We start from the raw sequence: 17,789 nt of genomic DNA, 5'->3' as shown, positions 1-17,789 counted from the left end.
TGGCCTACACACAATACCACATAATGTTAAAGTGGAATAATGTTTTTAAAAATGTTTACAAATTAGTAAAAAAATCAAGAGTCAATGAGTATTCAACCCCTTTGTTATGGCAAGCTCAAATAAATTCAGGAGTCAATACATTTTACAATCATGTACAGAATAAAAACACCCCTGAGTCATTACATGTTACAATCACCTTTGGTAGTGAGTCTGTGAGTCTCTGGGTAAGTATCCAAGAGCTTTGCACACCTAGATTGTACAATATTTGCCCATTTTATTCTTTAAATAATTATTCAAGCTCTGTCGAATTGGTTGTTAATCAATGCCATAGATTTTCAAGCATATTTAAGTCAACTGTAACTCGGCCACTAGGGAACAACTCCAGTGGAGATTTGGTCTTGTGTTTTAGGTTATTGTCCTGCTGAAAGGTGAATTCATATCCCAGTGTCTGGTGGAAAGCAGACTGAACCAGGTTTTCCTCTAGGATTTTGCTTGTTCTTAGCTCCATTCTGTTTATTTTTTACCCTGAAATTCCCCAGACCATATCGATTACAAGCATACCCATAACATGATGCAGCCACAACTCTGCTTGAATATATGAAGAGTGGTACTGAGTAATGCCCTTAACATAACCCTTTCATATTCAGGACATTTTTTGCAGTATTACTTTATTGCCTTGTTGCAAACAGGATGCATGTTTTGGAATATTTTTTATTCTGTACATGCTTTCTTCTTTTCAGGTTGTCAGTTAAGTTAGAATTGTGGAGTAACTGCAGTACAATGTTGTTGATCCATCTTCAGTTTTCTTCTATCACAGCCATTAAACTCAGTAACTGTTTTAAAGTCACCATTGGCCTCATTGTGAAATCCCAGGGCAGTTTCCTTCCTCTCCGGCAACTGAGTTAGGAAGGTGACTTTATCTTTGTAGTGACTGGGTGTATTGATACACCATCTATAGTGTAATTAATAACTTCACCATGCTCAAAGGGATATACAGTGTCTGCTTTATTTGTTTTTACCCATCTACCAGTAGGTACCTTTCTTTGTGAAGCATTGGAAAAGGGAAAGGGGATACCTAGTCAGTTGTACAACTGAATGCCTTCAACTGAAATGTATATTCCACATTTAACCCAACCCCTCTGAATCAGAGAGGATGCGGGTGCTGCCTTAATCAACAGCCACGTCTTCAGCACCCGGGGAACAGTGGGTTAACTGTCTTGCTCAGGTGCAGAACGACAGATTTTTACCATGTCAGCTTGGGGATTCGGTCCAGTAACCGAGCCAAAACCTCCCTGGTCTTTGTGGTTGAATCTGTGTTTGAAATGTACTGCTCGACTGAGGGACCTTACAGATAATTGTATGTGTGGGGTACAGAGATGAGGTAGCAATTCAAAAATAATAAAATTAAAATAAAAACACTACTATTGCACACAGAGTGAGTCCATGCAACTTATGTGACTTGTTAAGCACATTTCCTGAACATATTTAGGCTTGCCGTGACAAATGGGTTGAATACTTATTTCAGCTTTTCATTTTTTATTAATTTGTAAAAGTTCCACTTTGACATTATGGGGTATTGTGTGTTGGCCAATTCAGGCTGTAACACAACACAATATGGAAAAAGTCAAGGGGTGTGAATACTTTCTGAAGGCATTGTATATTTCAATACATTCTTGAAATAGAAATGAATGCTCAAGCTCATTAAATATACTGAAAAAAAATATATACGCAACATGTAAAGTGTTGGTCCCGTGTTTCATGAGCTGAAATAAAAGATCCCAGAAGTGTTCCATATTCACAAAAAGCGTATTTCTCTAAAATGTTGTGCACCAATTTCCTTACATCCCTGTTAGTGAGCATTTTTCCTTTGCCAAGATAATCCATCCACCTGAAAGTTGTGGCATATCAAGAAGCATGATCATTACACAGGTGCACCTTGAGCTGGGGACAATAAAAGGCCACTCTAAAATGTGCAGTTTTGTCACACAAAACAAAGCCACAGAGGGAGCGTGCAATTGACATGCTGACTGCAGGAATTTGGCAGTATGTCCAACCGGTCTCACAACCGCAGACCACGTGTAACCATGCCAGCACAGGACCTCTACATCCGGCTTCTTCACCTGCGGGATTATCTGAGACCAGCCACCCGGACCGCTGATGAAACTGTGGGTTTACACAATCGAAGAACCGTCTCAGGGAAGCCCATCTCTGTGCTCGTCATTCTCACCAGGGTCTTGACCTAACTGCAGTTCGGCATCGTAACCAACTTCAATGGTTAAATGCTCACCTTCGATGGCCACTGGCACGTTGGAGAAGTGTGCTCGTAACAGATTAATCCCGGTTTCAACTGTACCGGGCAGATGGAAGACAGCGTATATGGTGTCGTGTGGGTGAGCGGTTTGCTGATGTCAACATTGTGAACAGAGTGCCCAATGGTGGCGGTAGGGTTATGGTATGGACAGGCATAAGCTATGGACAACGAACGCAATTGCATTTTATCGATGGCAAGAGATACCGTGTTGAGATCCTGAGGCCCATTGTTGTGCCATTCATCCGCTGCCATCACCTCATGCTTCAGGATGATAATACACTGCCCTATGCCGCAAGGATCTGTACACATTTTCTGGAAGCTGAACATTTCCCAGTTCTTCCATGGCCTGTATACTCACCAGACATGTCACCCATTGAGCATGTTTGGGATTCTCTGGATCGACGTGTACGACAGTGTTCCAGTTCCCACCAATATCCAGCAACTTCGCACAGACATTGAAGAGGAGTGGAACAACCTTCCATAGGCCACAATCAACAGCCTGATCAACTCTATGCGAAGGAGATGTTGTGCTGCATGAGACAAATGCTGGTCACACCAGATACTGACTGTTTCTGATCCACACCCCTATTTTTTTTTTCTTCAATTGACTGATTTCCTTATGAACTGTTACTCAGTAAAATCTTTGAAATTGTTGCATGTTGCGTTCATATTTTTGTTCAGTGTAGTTAAACAGCATAATGTCTAATGTGCTTTGAGTGGAACATACACTTTTTACCAACAGCTGTATATATTTTATATATGTATATATATTTGTGTATATATATATATTTATATTATATATGTATACAGTTGAACTCGGAAGGTTACATACACTTAGGTTGGAGTCATTAAAACTAGTTTTTCAACCACTCCACAAATTTCCTGTTAACAAACTATAGTTTTGGCAAGTCGGTTAGGACATCTACTTTGTGCATGACACAAGTAATTTTTCCAACAATTGTTTACAGACAGATTATTTCACTTATAATTTACTTTATCACAATTCCACTGGGTCAGAAGTTTACATACGCTAAGTTGACTGTGGCTTTAAACAGCTTGGAAAATTCCAGAAAATTGTGTCATGGCTTTAGAAGCTTCTGATGGGCTAACTGACATAATTTGAGTCAATTGGAGGTGTACCAGTGGATTTATTTCAAGGCCTACCTTCAAACTCAGTGCCTCTTGGCTTGACATCATGGGAAAATCAAAATAAATCAGCCAAGACCTCAGAAAATAAATTGTAGACCTCCACAAGTCTGGTTCATCCTTGGGAGCAATTTCCAAATGCCTGAAGGTACCACGTTAATCTGTACAAACAATTGTACGCAAGTATAAACACCATGGAACCACGCAGCCGTCATACCGCTCAGGAAGGAGACGCGTCCTGTCTCCTAGAGATGAACGTACTTTGGTGCGAAAAGTGCAAATCAATCCCAGAACAACAGCAAAGGACCTTGTGAAGATGCTGGAGGAAAGAGGCACAAAGTATACATATCCACAGTAAAACGAGTCCTATATCGACATAACCTGAAAGGCCGCTCAGCAAGGAAGAAGCCACTGCTCCAAAACCGCCATAAAAAAGCCAGCCAGACTACGGTTTGCAACTGCACATAGGGACAAAGATCGTACTTTTTGGAGAAATGTCCTCTGGTCTGATGAAACAAAAATAGAACTGTTTGGCCATAATGACCATCGTTATGTTTGGAGGAAAACGGGGGAGGCTTGCAAGCCGAAGAACACCATCCTAACCGTGAAGCACGGGGGTGGCAGTATCATGTTGTGGGGGTGCTTTGCTCTTGGAGGGACTGGTGAACTTCACAAAATAGATGGCATCACGAGGCAGGAAAATTATGTGGATATATTGAAGCAACATCTCAAGACATCAGTCAGGAAGTTAAAGCTTGGATGCAAATGGGTCTTCCAAATGAACAATGACCCCAAGCCTGCTTCCAAAGTTGTGGCAAAATGGCTTAAGGACAACAAAGTCAAGGTATTGGAGTGGCCATGACAACGCCCTGACCTCAATCCTATAGAAAATGTGTGGGGAGAACAAAAAAAGCGTGTGCTTGCAAGGATGCCTACAAACCTGACTCAGTTACACCAGCTCTGTCAGGAGGAATGGGCCAAAATTCACCCAACTTATTGTGGGAAGCTTGTGGAAGGCTTCCTGAAACGTTTGACACAAGTTAAACAATTTAAAGGAAATGCTACCAAATACTAATTGAGTAACTTCTGACCCACTGGGAATGTGATGAAAGAAATAAAAACTGAAATAAAAAATTATTTATTCCGACATTTCACATTCTTAAAATAAAGTGGTGATCCTAACTGACCTCAGACAGGGAATTTTTACTTGGATTAAATGTCAGGAATTGTGAAAGACTGAGTTTAAATGTATTTGGCTAAGGTGTATGTAAACTTCTGACTTCAACTGTATGTGTGTGTATTTTAAAGTAGTTGTTTTCACTGATTTTTCTCTTAGATTGATCCTGTGTTTACTGAAGAAGTAGAAGCAATCAGTAAAAGGTAAAACCTTTCAAACTTTTCTTTCATGGTTATCAGTTTAGTAGAACATTATCGCTAACTAAAGATCTGCCAAACTGATCTGGACCCTGCATTATTACTGACTAAAGATCTGCCAAACTGATCTGGACCCTGCGTTATCGCTGACTAAAGATCTGCCAAACTGATCTGGACCCTGCATTATCACTGACTAAAGATCTGCCAAACTGATCTGGACCCTTCGTTATCGCTGACTAAAGATCTGCCAAACTGATCTGGACCCTGTGTTATCGCTGACTAAAGATCTGCCAAACTGATCTGGACCCTGTGTTATCGCTGACTAAAGATCTGTCAAACTGATCTGGACCCTGTCGCTCTTGTGAGGAATTCAAAAGACACCCGGCTTATCTAACGCTTTATCCCATGTGGCCCAAGAGAGCATGAAAACTAACTTTGCTTATGTCTTCAGTAGAGTTAGCAGAATGTAAATTAAAAATATGTAGTCTAGCTTGTTATCTTTCCACCCCCAGACAGAGACATGGCTCAGATCTGAGAGATAATAACCAAAGGGATTCACCTCCTGGTCAATGTTGTTTCAGACAGTCAGGAAACAGCCCTGTCTCTCTCTGGTTAGGACTTCATGTACTTTCAGAGCATGTCATGTCAATCATACTGCATCGTGGCGCCAGCGGTCTGTGCATCATGCCCTGCACCTGTCACTCCTGCCCGTCATTCACAGCTGTGTGCGCCCTGTGGTGAGCCCTGTGTCACGCAGAGTGCTGCTACTGCTGTGTTTCTCAAGGTCAGCAGGGGTTTACCTGGCCCAGGAGAGAAGCCAAGAGGAGCTCCATGCTGCTATGAGGAGGTCAGCTGCCCTGGTTAACAGTTCAGTCTCCGAGGGGATGTCCGCTGCCATTTTAGAGGTGAGGGGTGAGGGATCACTAAATCGGACAAAGTCAGCAATCATCTTTTTATCATTACAGTCATCATTGTCATTATTTCCACTGGCATGCCCCGCCCACAAAATATATCACAATGTACATTTTTAATTCAGCTCAGAATATAATATGTTGGTGTCACATGCAGCTCTTTCAAGGCACCAATATTCCACCCTGGGAACCGTTTTATTATTTATACCAGAGCAATTATGAGAATGACTAGCTTGTCATACTATCCTTCCAGGATTGGGTGTAATCCTGTTAATCTGTTTTGAACACTGTAGATTAAAACAATCCACAGAAGGCTTAAACACTGATTAGCATGTTTCACTTCCACAACCTGCTGATCACGTATTACCTGAATGAATGACAGTTAAGTCCCAAGGGGACACCAACAAGTAAAGTAAATGAAGGGCTAGAAGATGCCAGCTAGTCACGTGTGTGTGGAGTTTGATGTAGCTATGTCTGTGTCATGTATTGTGTTCAGGCAATGGATCTGGAGGTACCGGTGGTGGCTCGTGACATCCCAGGCAACACAGCGGTGGTGCAACATGAGGTCACTGGTCTGCTCTACTCGTCCCCCCAGGTAAGAACCCTTTCCGTGGTTACCAGTCAAAGCTGTAAAATGGCTTTCATATCCACTGTGTAAGAGGCTGATGCAGAAGAAAGACAGCCACCAGCAGTAGCAACGTAACTGAGCCTACAACTGAGGTGTATTAGACCCACTTAAAGTAATATAATAATATGCCATTTAGCAGACACTTTTATCGAAAGCAACTTAGTCATGCGTGCATACATTTTACGTATGGGTGGTCCCGGGGATCAAACCCACTACCCTGGCATTAAAAGCGCCATAGAAGCGCCATACTCTACCAACTGAGCTACAAAGGACCACGGAACGCGACTGTCTTTCCCCTGACACAGTCTGCTGTTTGTGCTAGACACACTCTTAATGCTATTGTTTTTTTGTAAGGCTTAAAATAACAACTGAAAATGACATAATAGTTTGGTGGTGCGTAAGTCGGTAAAAGGGATTCAACATGTCCTAGGGGCCTAGACTTTAGTGAGAATGTAGACCTCAGGGGAAAGAGTCAAGATACAACAGTATCCAGTGAACTGTATAATGGTACACAGCAGCAACCAGGCATGTTGAGAAAGTGAGAGGTCCTTGGAGGGTCACTTTAACTAACTGCTCAGAGAGGTTTTATGTGAGAGCAGCGCTAGGTGTTTGCCCGCAGGGGGTACGTCCTCGGCATGGTATGGTGGCAGGCAGGAGGGTGACATTAGCGTAATGCTCCTATGATGCCAAGAGATAAGTCAGTCCTCTTTTCTCCAGGGGAGGTTGTGTCACGTGTGCTCAGCTGAGCCGTGGAGAAATCCCTCCAAGGGGGAACCTCACACAGTAGGCTGAAGAGACAAGGGTTCGCTAAACCATGGCTTCTAGCTAACAGCTTCAGCTGTTTCAACTGAAACCCTCTCTGGCTGACACAACTTTTTCACACAGGATAATGTACATGTTGCACAAGCCTTTCCCAGGGATGATAATGTGTTATTGGCCATTCATCCGTTTGTGGTGGTGACTTGTTCATTTGATACTGTACATAACTCCTCAAGAGTATTGAAAATGTAATACAAAGGCTGTCAAAAGGTCAAGCACTTGAATGCCTGTAGCGCTATAACCAGTATGGCATTTTCAGAACGACTGTCGTATATTTGTTATGGAGTCCATTGATTATAGAATAACTTGACTTTTAGTGGTTTTGCTGGGACTTCATGGCTCTCTCATATGGCTTAATCTCAAATGAAGAGGCACTCCAAACATGGTCACATCACTTGAGTGAAGTGAAACGGCCTGATGCTCTGGCGTTGGCTGAAGCTCTGTTTACCCACAAGGCTCTCTGCTCCAGGAGATCTTGGATGCTGTGCTGGAGCCCTCACTGAAAGGCTGTGTGATTCTGTGTTATTACAGCCCTGGTCACAGCCTCCCAGGCCACTAAAAACACTGCCAGAATTCAAGAAGGACCTTATGGGCTCCAAACATTTCCACCGGCGCTCAGGGAAAATGTCGTTACTCATTTTGTAATTGCTTGATATATTTCTCCCCATCTCATCCTGACAGCTGGTGTGGCAGGGCCATTAAATAGCAGCAGACAGTCACTGTTTGTTTTCCACTCCCTTCATAAGCAAATAGGAAGCAGCAGCCATCAGAGTAGGTTGGAAAGGGCCATTGCACCTGCCTATTTGAAACCGGTCACAGATGTCTCCATCAATTAGCAAGGCAGAGCACATTCAATGAGTGTTTACAAGTCAGAATAGCAACACTCCCTCATGTCATTCACTGCTGTGGTTGGTTACACCTCATTAACTCACTGCTTTAATGGGTTCTTAGAGGCTTGTTAAATAAATACAAATGTTAACAAGTAGAATTTTTCTTTTGGGGTAAAATACTAGTACAGATGTATGCTTCATTCAGTAACTTCTGAAGCATTGATTGTCCTTGCCCCACCTCTTCCAGGAATTTGTGCGTGTATCTCAGAGGCTGCTGGTAGATGGAGAGCTGCGGGAGCGTGTGGTGGCGAACGGGAAGCGCTACGTTGAGGAGCACCACAGCCTGGACCATGAGAGGGAGGCCTACCAGAGGCTGGTGGACACACTGCACTAAGGCTGCACAGAATAACCAGGTCCTCTGTCTCAACCTTACTTTCTCTCAGGAACAACTCCAAGGGCTCTATTCAATCTGTATACGATTCATCGATACAGATTGAATAGAGCCCTAAGTTAGTGACACAGACGGAACTACACAAGCAGAAGATACAAATCCATATCCAATTTGGGTTAGTGCTATCCTGGATCCTTGGGACATACCTACCCTAACTTTAACCGTTACCTAGCCATAACATTTACCCTAACCCTAACCCTTACCTTAAAGAGCCACTGAACACGCCGATTGGCACATGTTTTTCTGTTGCTCATTAGAAAAACAAGATTTCAGTCTTGGAGGTATGTTTCCTGACCGATTCAGTTTGGTTAATGATCCTCGTCCCTCATGAGACATTTCCTCAAAATCCCCAGAATGAATCTAAGATAACTCCAGAAATCTTTCATTCATTTTGACGTTTTTTCCCGAGGATGTTTTAGTTGTGCAATTTTACATCTAACTAAGGTGTTTGGTGCAGTCTTAAATAAAAAATAAAATGGGCAATGTGTTGTCTCATGTAAACAAAGTCGGAGCCGCTGGGCAGGTCTGTCTCACTGTCTATGCTATTGGATAGAGAGCATTCGCCGTAGCAGTTCACCCCATATTAATGGAAAAATGGGCATCGTCAAATCAAAACCCAACCTCCAACCGTTTTGATGCATGGATGTTCCAGACGTTGTTTTAGACGAGACTGACCTGATGGCCAAAATGATCCTATTTATTCTTTTTATTTGATTTTGACACTAGAATAACTGCTTCTGACTCATATCGATGCCATGTTTTTAAAGGGATTTGTTGCTTTTTAAAGGCAGTCGCTCTTTAACCATTTTACATTTAAACTTCAATGAGGTTGGGATGTTCCAAAGATCCCGGATAGCAAGGACCATCCAGTTTGTCTACAAATTAATAATTGATATGTTGGCTTCACGTCCAGACATCAACAAAACATCTATGTTTAAATAATACTATTAAATCTAATCAAACTTGAAATGCACTTTAAACAAAGTTTGATTTGATTTAGTCATTTACATTTCAGTCATTTAGCAGATGCTCTAATCCAGAGTGGCTTCCAGTTGGTGCATTCATCGTAAGATAGCTGGGTGGGACAACCACATATCACAGTCATAGTAAGTCGATGTTGCTCAATAAAGTAGCTATCAGCAAAATAAGTGCTACTTAAAAAAAAAAAAGGAAAACATTCAAACTTTTTAGTATTTTTGGTTGAGATGGAGGCGTGAATCCAAAATGTTAATGATTAACTTGAAGATGACATTTGAAATCAACCAAAGCTTGAAACCCTAGGCCTATATGTGTAGTCTATTTTTTGTTGAACCCTGGGTTGAATTGAAACAATATCTGTTGATGACTGCTATACGTATTGGCCCAAATAGTATCATTGATGCATTTCATTTACTCTGTTAAACCTACCCTTTGGAATGACTTCGATAACAACAGTGGATATATGTAATTATTAAGAGATCTCAACAATCATTCTCACGATAGCATATTGGTAGTAGTCAGTGACATATCACAGCTAAGCAGGGCAGAGCTTGGTTAAAACCCTGGATTGGAGACCAAATTAATAGCTATAGATAGATCAACTCTCCAGTAAGAGGTCCTGCCCAGGCTATAGTTCTTTTTCTGATAGTGGATATAATGTTGAATATCTGACAAATTCAACATATTTTATACACGGTTTGTGGATGTTGAAAATTGGTAACAATGATGACATAGTCCTGTGGTTGAAATTCCACCCTCAAAACAACTGTTTACATATTACTTTTTTCAAATCCATGTATTTTCCACATAGATTCCATGTCACAATACACATTACCTTGAAACAACATTGATGCAACCAGTTTGTGCCCAGTGGGAAAGGCCTAAAGACGTGCTTGCGTCCATAAAGGGATAAATAGCTTTAATGATCAGGTATCATTTCTGAATTTTTTACAAGTCTTTTCTAGCTCTCAAGCTTTAAAGGCAGACTCAGCGTAATGACGTTGCCACGAGCAACACCGCAGATATTGAGATGAGCGATGCAAGACTTCGCTCTCACACAGTCACACCCCACTGGGCACACACTGGTTCAATCAACGTTGTTTCCACTTAATTTCAATTAAATTACGTTATACAAACGTGGAATAGATGTTGAATTGACGTGTGTGCGACACAGTATCTGCAGTACCACGCTGTTGCACCGTGGTAGCCAGGGCTCCAAAACAGTGGAGAAGTTGAGCCTCGCGCTTCGACGCTCTTAGTTGTTGAGGAAATTGACCCACTGTGCTGTTTACTTTCGGCGTCTATGTCATATCGCTGAGTCTACCTTTAATTCTATGCGGACCAATCTACGCAGCACAATTGAACTTGATTAGCGAAATGTACTTTTCAGTGCTAGAGGTGGAGGTTACTTTAATTCAAAGCACAGATGTAGTCTTATTGAATGAATGGTGAATTGGTGTCCAATAAAAGAAGTGCTGTGCTGTTACTCTGTCATGTTTACTCTACTTATTATCTATTATTTCCAAACAGCCTACAGAAAACCTTTTTGAAATTGATTAATTAAATTTTTTAATGAAAGTTGATCAATGAAAAATATGTATATGCTGTTTATTTATGTATAATTTTCAATAAAATATTGTTAAATTGTGTTTTTCTTCTGTTAAGGTATCCTTCAAAATGAATCATCAAACAGAAAGTATACAAAAGTACCGGAGAATCTCTTGAATAGATCGTTAGGCCACCATATGCAGCCAGAACAGCTTCAATGCGCCCTGGCATAGATTCATAGAAGTGTTTGGAACTCTATTGCAGGGATGCGACACCATTCTTCCACAAATTCCATTATTTTGTTGAAGGTGGTAGAAAATGCTGTCTCAGGCACCACTCCAGAATCTCCCATAAGTGTTCAATTGGGTTGAGATCTGGTGACTGAGGCTGCTTTTAGACAGGCACCCCAATTCTGACCTTTTTTTGGTCTTTTGACCAAATAGATCAGCTCTGTAAAAGAGCTCTGCATGCACTCTGCTCACGGCGCTCTGAGTATCCATAGCAATGGCTCCACTTGGGCGGCTCGGCTCAATGAAGAGACATGAGAGCAGTTAGGTAACTATATAACTGTAAACTCAAACAAAACTTAAGGTACACTTCTGACGCCATGTTATGATATTAGTCAGATATGACTGTACGGCGCAGCAGAACACGGGCAAATGGCTCAGCTTCAAAATGTAAATCAATTTAGCAATAACGGAGCCCTGCCCTTACAGTAGTTATTGATTAAATAAAATAGGCCCTACCCATCCCTCACCCGATGTATAAGTTTGGGGCCTGTCGGCTCCGGCTCCGTAGCAGAGCTCTATAACAGATTAGTCAAAATGTCTAGTCTACAATCAAACATTTCACATGATCAGTACCATAGAACTACATATGCAACAGTGGAACTATTGAATACAAACATCATTCAGATATACAGTACCAGTCAAAAGTTTGGACACCCCTACTTATTCAAGGGTTTTTCTTTATTTTTACTATTTTCTACATTGTAGAATAATAGTGAAGACATCAAAACTATGAAATAACACATATGGAATCATGTAGTAACCAAAAAAAGTGTTGAACAAATCAAAATATATTTTATATTTGAGATTCTTTAAAGTAGCCACCCTCTGCCTTGATGACAGCTTTGCACACTCTTGGCATTCTCTCAACCAGCTTCATGAGGTAGTCACCTGGAATGCATTTAAATTATTTTGTGGAATTTCTTTCCTTCTTATTGCATTTGAGCCAATCAGTTGTATTGTGACAAGGTAGGGGTGGTTTACAGAAGATAGCCCTATTTGGTAAAAGACCAAGTCCATATTATTGCAAGAACAGCTCAAATAAGCAAACGGAAATGACAATGCATCATTACTTTAAGACATGAAGGTCAGTCAATACAAAACATTTCAAGAACTTTGAAAGTTTCTTCAAGTGCAGTTGCAAAAACCATCAAGCGCTATGATTTAACTGGCTCTCAAGAGGACCGCCACAGGAAAGGAAGACCCAGAGTTACCTCTGCTGCAGAGGGTAAGTTCATTAGAGTTAACTGCACCTCAGATTGCAGCCCAAATAAATGCTTCACAGAGTTCAAGTAACAGACACATCTCAACATCAACTGTTCAGAGGAGACTGCATGAGTCAGGCCTTCATGGTCGAATTGATGCAAAGAAACCACTACTAAAGGACACCAATAAGAAGAAGATACTTACTTGGGCCAAGGAACACGAGCAATGGACATTAGACCGATGGAAATCTGTCAATTTTAGATTTTTGGTTCCAACCGCTGTGTCTATGTGAGACAGGTGAACGGATGGTCTCTGAATGTATGGTTCCCACCGTGAAGCATGGAGGAGGAGGTGTGGTTGATGTTTATTTATAAAACCTCTCTTAGGCCTCACTCCCCCCTATCTGAGATATCTACTGCAGCCCTCATCCTCCATATACAACACCATTCTGCCAGTCACATTCTGTTAAAGGTCCCCAAAGCACACACATCCCTGGGTCGCTCGTCTTTTCAGTTCGCTGCAGCTAGCGACTGGAACTAGCAGCAAAAAACACAAACTGGACAGTTTTATCTCAATCTCTTCATTCAAAGACTCAACCATTGGACACTCTTACTGACAGTTGTGGCTGCTTTGCGTGATGTATTGTTGTCTCCACCTTCTTGCCCTTTGTGCTGTTGTCTGTGCCCAATAATGTTTGTACCCTGTTTTGTGCTGCTACCATGTTGTGCTGCTGCCATGTTATGTTGCTACCATGTTGTTGTCATGTTGTGTTGCTGCCATGCTATGTTGTTCTCTTAGGTCTCTCTTTATGTAGTGTTGTGTTCTCTCTTGTCGTGATGTGTGTTTTGTCCTATATTTTATTTATTTTTATTTTTAATCCCAGCCCCCGTCCCCGCAAGAGGCCTTTTGCCTTTTGGTAGGCCGTCATTGTAAATATGAATTTGTTCTTAACTGACTTGCCTTGTTAAATAAAAAAATGGTGTGGTGGTGCTTTGCTGGTGACACTGTCAGTAATTTATTTAGAATTCAAGGCACACTTAACCAGCATGGCTACCACAGCATTCTGCAGCGATACGACATCCCATCTGGTTTTCGCTTAGTGGGATTATCATTTGTTTTTCAACAGGACAATGACCCAACACACCTCCAGGCTGTGTAAGCGCTATTTAACCAAGAAGGAGAGTGATGGAGTGCTGCATCAGATGACCTGGTCTCCACAATCACCCGACCTCAACCAAATTGAGATGGTTTGGGATGAGTTGGACTGCTGGGTGAAGGGAAAGTAGCCAACAAGTTCTCAGCATATGTGGAGACTCCTTCAAGACTGTTGGAAAAGTATTCCTTATGAAGCTGGTTGAGAGAATGCAAAGAGTGTGCAAAGCTGTCATCAAGGCGAAGTGTGGCTTCTTTGAAGAATCTGAAATATAAAATATATTTTCATTTGTTTAACCCTTTTCGGTTACTGCATGATTCCATATGTGTTATTTCATAGTTTTGATGTCTTCACTATTATTCTACAATGTAGAAAATAGTTTTTTTTAAACAAAAAAAAAACTTGAATGAGTCCTGGTACTGTATGTTTAATAAAAATCATATCAGACATTATCAAAAATCAAATCAAACATAAATGTACACAATATAAAGACAAACAGTGCATATACAAAAATTCCTTGTTGGGTTGCGTCGCTGTCGGATGAAACTCTCATATCCAACAGAAATGTTTCAGGAAATTGAAAAAAGCCATATTGTCCCATTAACAAACATACAGTTATGAAATGACAGATGCTGTTTTGAATACATTTTATTGTTCCTAGAGTATTTTCAGAATACATTGAAGGGAGTACTGCTTTCAATACATGTCAAATTGAGTTATGAGGTTTTCATCAGACAGCGATGTTATGTTTGTTTACTGGCGGCCCGCAGGTGATTTTTATTTCCAAAGTACTCCCACGCATTATAGATAGACACTATATATACACAAAGGTATGTGGACACCCCTTAAAATGATTGGATTTGGCTATTTCAGCCACACCCATTGCTGACAAGTGTATAAATTCGAGCACACAGCCCGGCAATCTCCATAGACAAACACTGGCAGTAGAATGGCCTTACTGAAGAGCTCAGTGAATTTCAAAGTGGCACCGTCATAGGATGCCACCTTTCCAACAAGTCAGTTCATCAAATTTCTGCCCTGCTAGAGCTGCCGCAGTCAACGGTAAGTGCTGTTATTGTGAAGTGGAAACGTCTAGGAGCAACAACGACTCAGCTGCAAAGTGGTAGGCCACACAAGCTAACAGAACGGGCCCGCCGATTGCTGAAGCGAATAAAAATTGTCTGTCCTCGGTTGAAACACTCACTACCGAGTTCCAAACTGCCTCTGGAAGCAACGTCAGCATACAAACTGTTTGTTGGGATCTTCATGAAATGGGTTTCCATGGCCAAGCAGCTGCACACATGCTTAAGAAAACGCGTTCTCTGGAGTAATGAATCACGCTTCACCATCTGGCAGTCTGACGGACGAATCTGGGTTTGGCGGATGCCAAGACAACGCTACCTGCCCCAATGCATAGTGCCAACTATAAAGTTTGGTAGAGGTGGTCTGGGGCTGTTTTTCATGGTTCGGGCTAGGTCCCTTAGTTTCAATGAAGGTAAATCTTAACACTACAGCATACAATGATATTATAGACGATTCTGTGCTTCTTCCAACTTTGTGGCAACAGTTTGGGGAAGGCCCTTTCCTGTTTCAGCATGACAATGAATTGGAACACCGACTGCGAGCCATGCGTAATTGCCCAACATCAGTGCCTGACCTCACTAAGGTTGTTGTGGCTGAATGGAAGCAAGAACCCACAGCAATGTTCCAACATCAAGTGGAAAGCCTTCCCAGAAGAGTGGAGGTTGTTATAGCCGCAAAGGGGGACCAACTCCATATTAATTCCCATGATTTTAGAATGAGATGTTCGACGAGTAGTGTATGTGATTGTGTACAAATGTAAGCAAGGTTTGAAATGATTATGCTATAGTCAAATATTATATCTGTTTTGGCTTCTTGCGGTCAATTTGCATTCTACAAAGAAAAGAATTGTCCGGTGGCTGAATCTAGTTGATGATCCCTGCTTTAGGGGGTACCACCATGTGAGTGTAAAAGGTAAGATGATTACATTTTTCACATGCAACAAGACCCTCTGTGTTTTTTTGTAAAAAAAGATATTTCAACTGGCCTGAGTCAAACGTTTTATCCTCTCCACCACACAAAGTGCCATCAGTCGGTTGATGAGAAGCATCCTCACACGTATTCACAGTGTTTTCTCTAATATCTAATACAAAAAATGTCTCTCACAAAGCATCTGAGATATTTACATGTAAGACGCCTTGACAGATATTTAAAACTAACCACAGATAATGAATAAGTATAACCACTTGTGGTGATGCTCCTTATGTTGTGTCTGCTTTTATCCATAAATAAAGGCATTGAGGCAATCAAAGCCACATACACACCCACAGTTGGGGTGAAACGGTCCCTTTATGTATTATAAATGTTCCACAGGTTCTGTCATGGGCACTTGGGGTTCAACATAGTTCTCCTCCTTCCCCACCCAGTGGATGCCATGGCCGTTCTCTCTGGGGAGGTGTGGGGAGTGCTCACGGTCCAGAGAGGCAAAGGTGGTGAACTGCACCCTCTTCCTCTTGCTTGTGGGGGAGTGGAGGGACTCAGTGCGGTTCATGGGCTTGGCCCCGAGGGAGCCCCCACAGACCAAAGGAGAGGAGGGTCTGGAGGAGGCTAGGCAGCTGGGCTGCCTGGGCAGAGAGGCAGTCTTATCAGGCCCAATGTCTATGACTGTTGTGGTGCTGTGGTCGTCTTGCTGGAGGGGAGTGCCAGGCACGTTCATCACCAGCTCTGCATCAGTGCCCAGCCACACCCAGTCGTGCTTGTGCCCCGTGGGCTCCTGGCCATGAGAGGAGGGATGTTTGTGTCTGAACTTTACTACGTAAGAGATGCAGTTCACCAAGAAGACCAGGATGGCCAGGCAGAAGACTCCCAGCAGAGCGTACATGCCGATCTCCAAGTCTGAGAGAGGCCGGTTAGACAGCATTTCCTCATTGCCCATGTCCACCTCGACTCGCTCCTGGTCAGGCACCTCCACCTGAGAGGGGAAGTTATTGTAGTTGATCAGGTTACCAAGTGTCTTCACAGTGCTACTGACTGCAACACTACCTATACCTCCAATTAGCCCATTGTCTGTCCCCTCAGCTGTGCCATAGTCACTAGGGCTGCTGACATCACTGTCATTGATGGGTCTGGCAGGACTGTTGATGGTTGCAGCATTTAAGAAACTTCCTGATTCACTCGCCCTGCCCATTCCGCCCTGGCTGCTGCCACCGCTGGTCATGCTCCACGGAGCGGCGTCTGGCTCACTGGATTTGGCTGTTGTGGTGACCTTGCGCATGGCGCTCTCCTCCCGCTCTGAGGCTGAGCTGCTGGGCAGGGGCTGCTGGGGCTGCTGCTGTTTCCTCTCACTGTCCACCTCCTCCCCATCATTCCCATAGTCACTGCTGCTGTCCTTACTGCTGCCACTGCCAACCCCACCTCCACTACTGCTGCTACTGTTGTTGCTACTATTGCTGGAAAAGCGCCGGCTGTTGACCTGGAACTTGACCTTGAGGCTGCCGCTGCCCACGGCCAGCGAGCTCTTCCGTTTGGACTTCTGGCAAGCCTCACAGATGGCCATCTCCACCCTGACCAGCACACCCTGCCCCTCGCCCTCCGCCACCACTGCAGGCGGGGAGCCCTGCACCGACACCACGCCCTGGTCCAGAGAGGTCAGTGTCACACGGTAGTAGGCTGGGTCATAAATGTCCAGAGGGGTCAGGGAGCCATCGCTGAACTGGACCCAGGAACTAACCACAGCCTCCTGAGGAGACAAAATAACAAACAATATTTTATATTATTAAACTCAATCTAAAGTATACCTGTGTCTGATCTGATTGTCATTCAAGAAGATCATAAACAGCACCTGTTTGGGGCTCTGTAGCACTTCCTGTATGGTTGCCGTGGCGAGGATGGCCCTGTTGCTTCCTGGGCTGAGCTGCAGGGACAGAGCCAGGCCGGTGACCAGCTGCACTCCCAGCTCTGTGATGGTCACTTTGTTATTCACTACCGTCACCGTCTTCTCTGCCAGGAGGGAGTCAGACAGGGGGGAGAACACCTTCGCGGGCACAAAAAACAGAGTGCATATCACATAATGTAAATATCACGTCATGATAATATCCAATGTCGCCTCTATAGTTAAAGGCCCATT

General features: G+C 42.9%; 2 protein-coding genes across 3 annotated transcripts in view; one reads left to right on the top strand and one right to left on the bottom strand.

The window, feature by feature from the left end:
* Positions 1 to 11,097, top strand: part of glt1d1 (glycosyltransferase 1 domain containing 1) — a 44,226-nt gene extending 33,129 nt beyond the window's left edge. For both annotated transcript variants that reach the window (XM_039013405.1, XM_039013403.1), the window contains 4 exons: positions 4,794 to 4,837; positions 5,616 to 5,736; positions 6,239 to 6,337; positions 8,267 to 11,097. In XM_039013405.1, coding sequence (XP_038869333.1) covers positions 4,794 to 4,837; positions 5,616 to 5,736; positions 6,239 to 6,337; positions 8,267 to 8,413 — 411 coding nt within the window. In that variant the 3' untranslated portion in view covers positions 8,414 to 11,097. The remainder of the gene's footprint in view (positions 1 to 4,793; positions 4,838 to 5,615; positions 5,737 to 6,238; positions 6,338 to 8,266) is intronic.
* A 4,404-nt stretch (positions 11,098 to 15,501) lies between these two features.
* The window catches only part of LOC120062852 (transmembrane protein 132D), a 62,269-nt gene continuing 59,981 nt past the window's right edge, over positions 15,502 to 17,789 (bottom strand). The window contains exons 7-8 of the mRNA XM_039012922.1: positions 17,505 to 17,696; positions 15,502 to 17,402 (exon numbers count right to left, since the gene is read on the bottom strand). Of these exons, the coding sequence (XP_038868850.1) occupies positions 16,020 to 17,402; positions 17,505 to 17,696 (1,575 nt within the window). The 3' untranslated portion in view covers positions 15,502 to 16,019. The remainder of the gene's footprint in view (positions 17,403 to 17,504; positions 17,697 to 17,789) is intronic.

The sequence above is a fragment of the Salvelinus namaycush genome, chromosome 18, assembly GCF_016432855.1.
Source record: "Salvelinus namaycush isolate Seneca chromosome 18, SaNama_1.0, whole genome shotgun sequence".
NCBI classification, from domain to species: domain Eukaryota; kingdom Metazoa; phylum Chordata; class Actinopteri; order Salmoniformes; family Salmonidae; genus Salvelinus; species Salvelinus namaycush.
The sequence above is the reverse complement of the archived record's forward strand: the minus strand, read 5'-3'. Positions and strand labels throughout refer to the sequence as shown.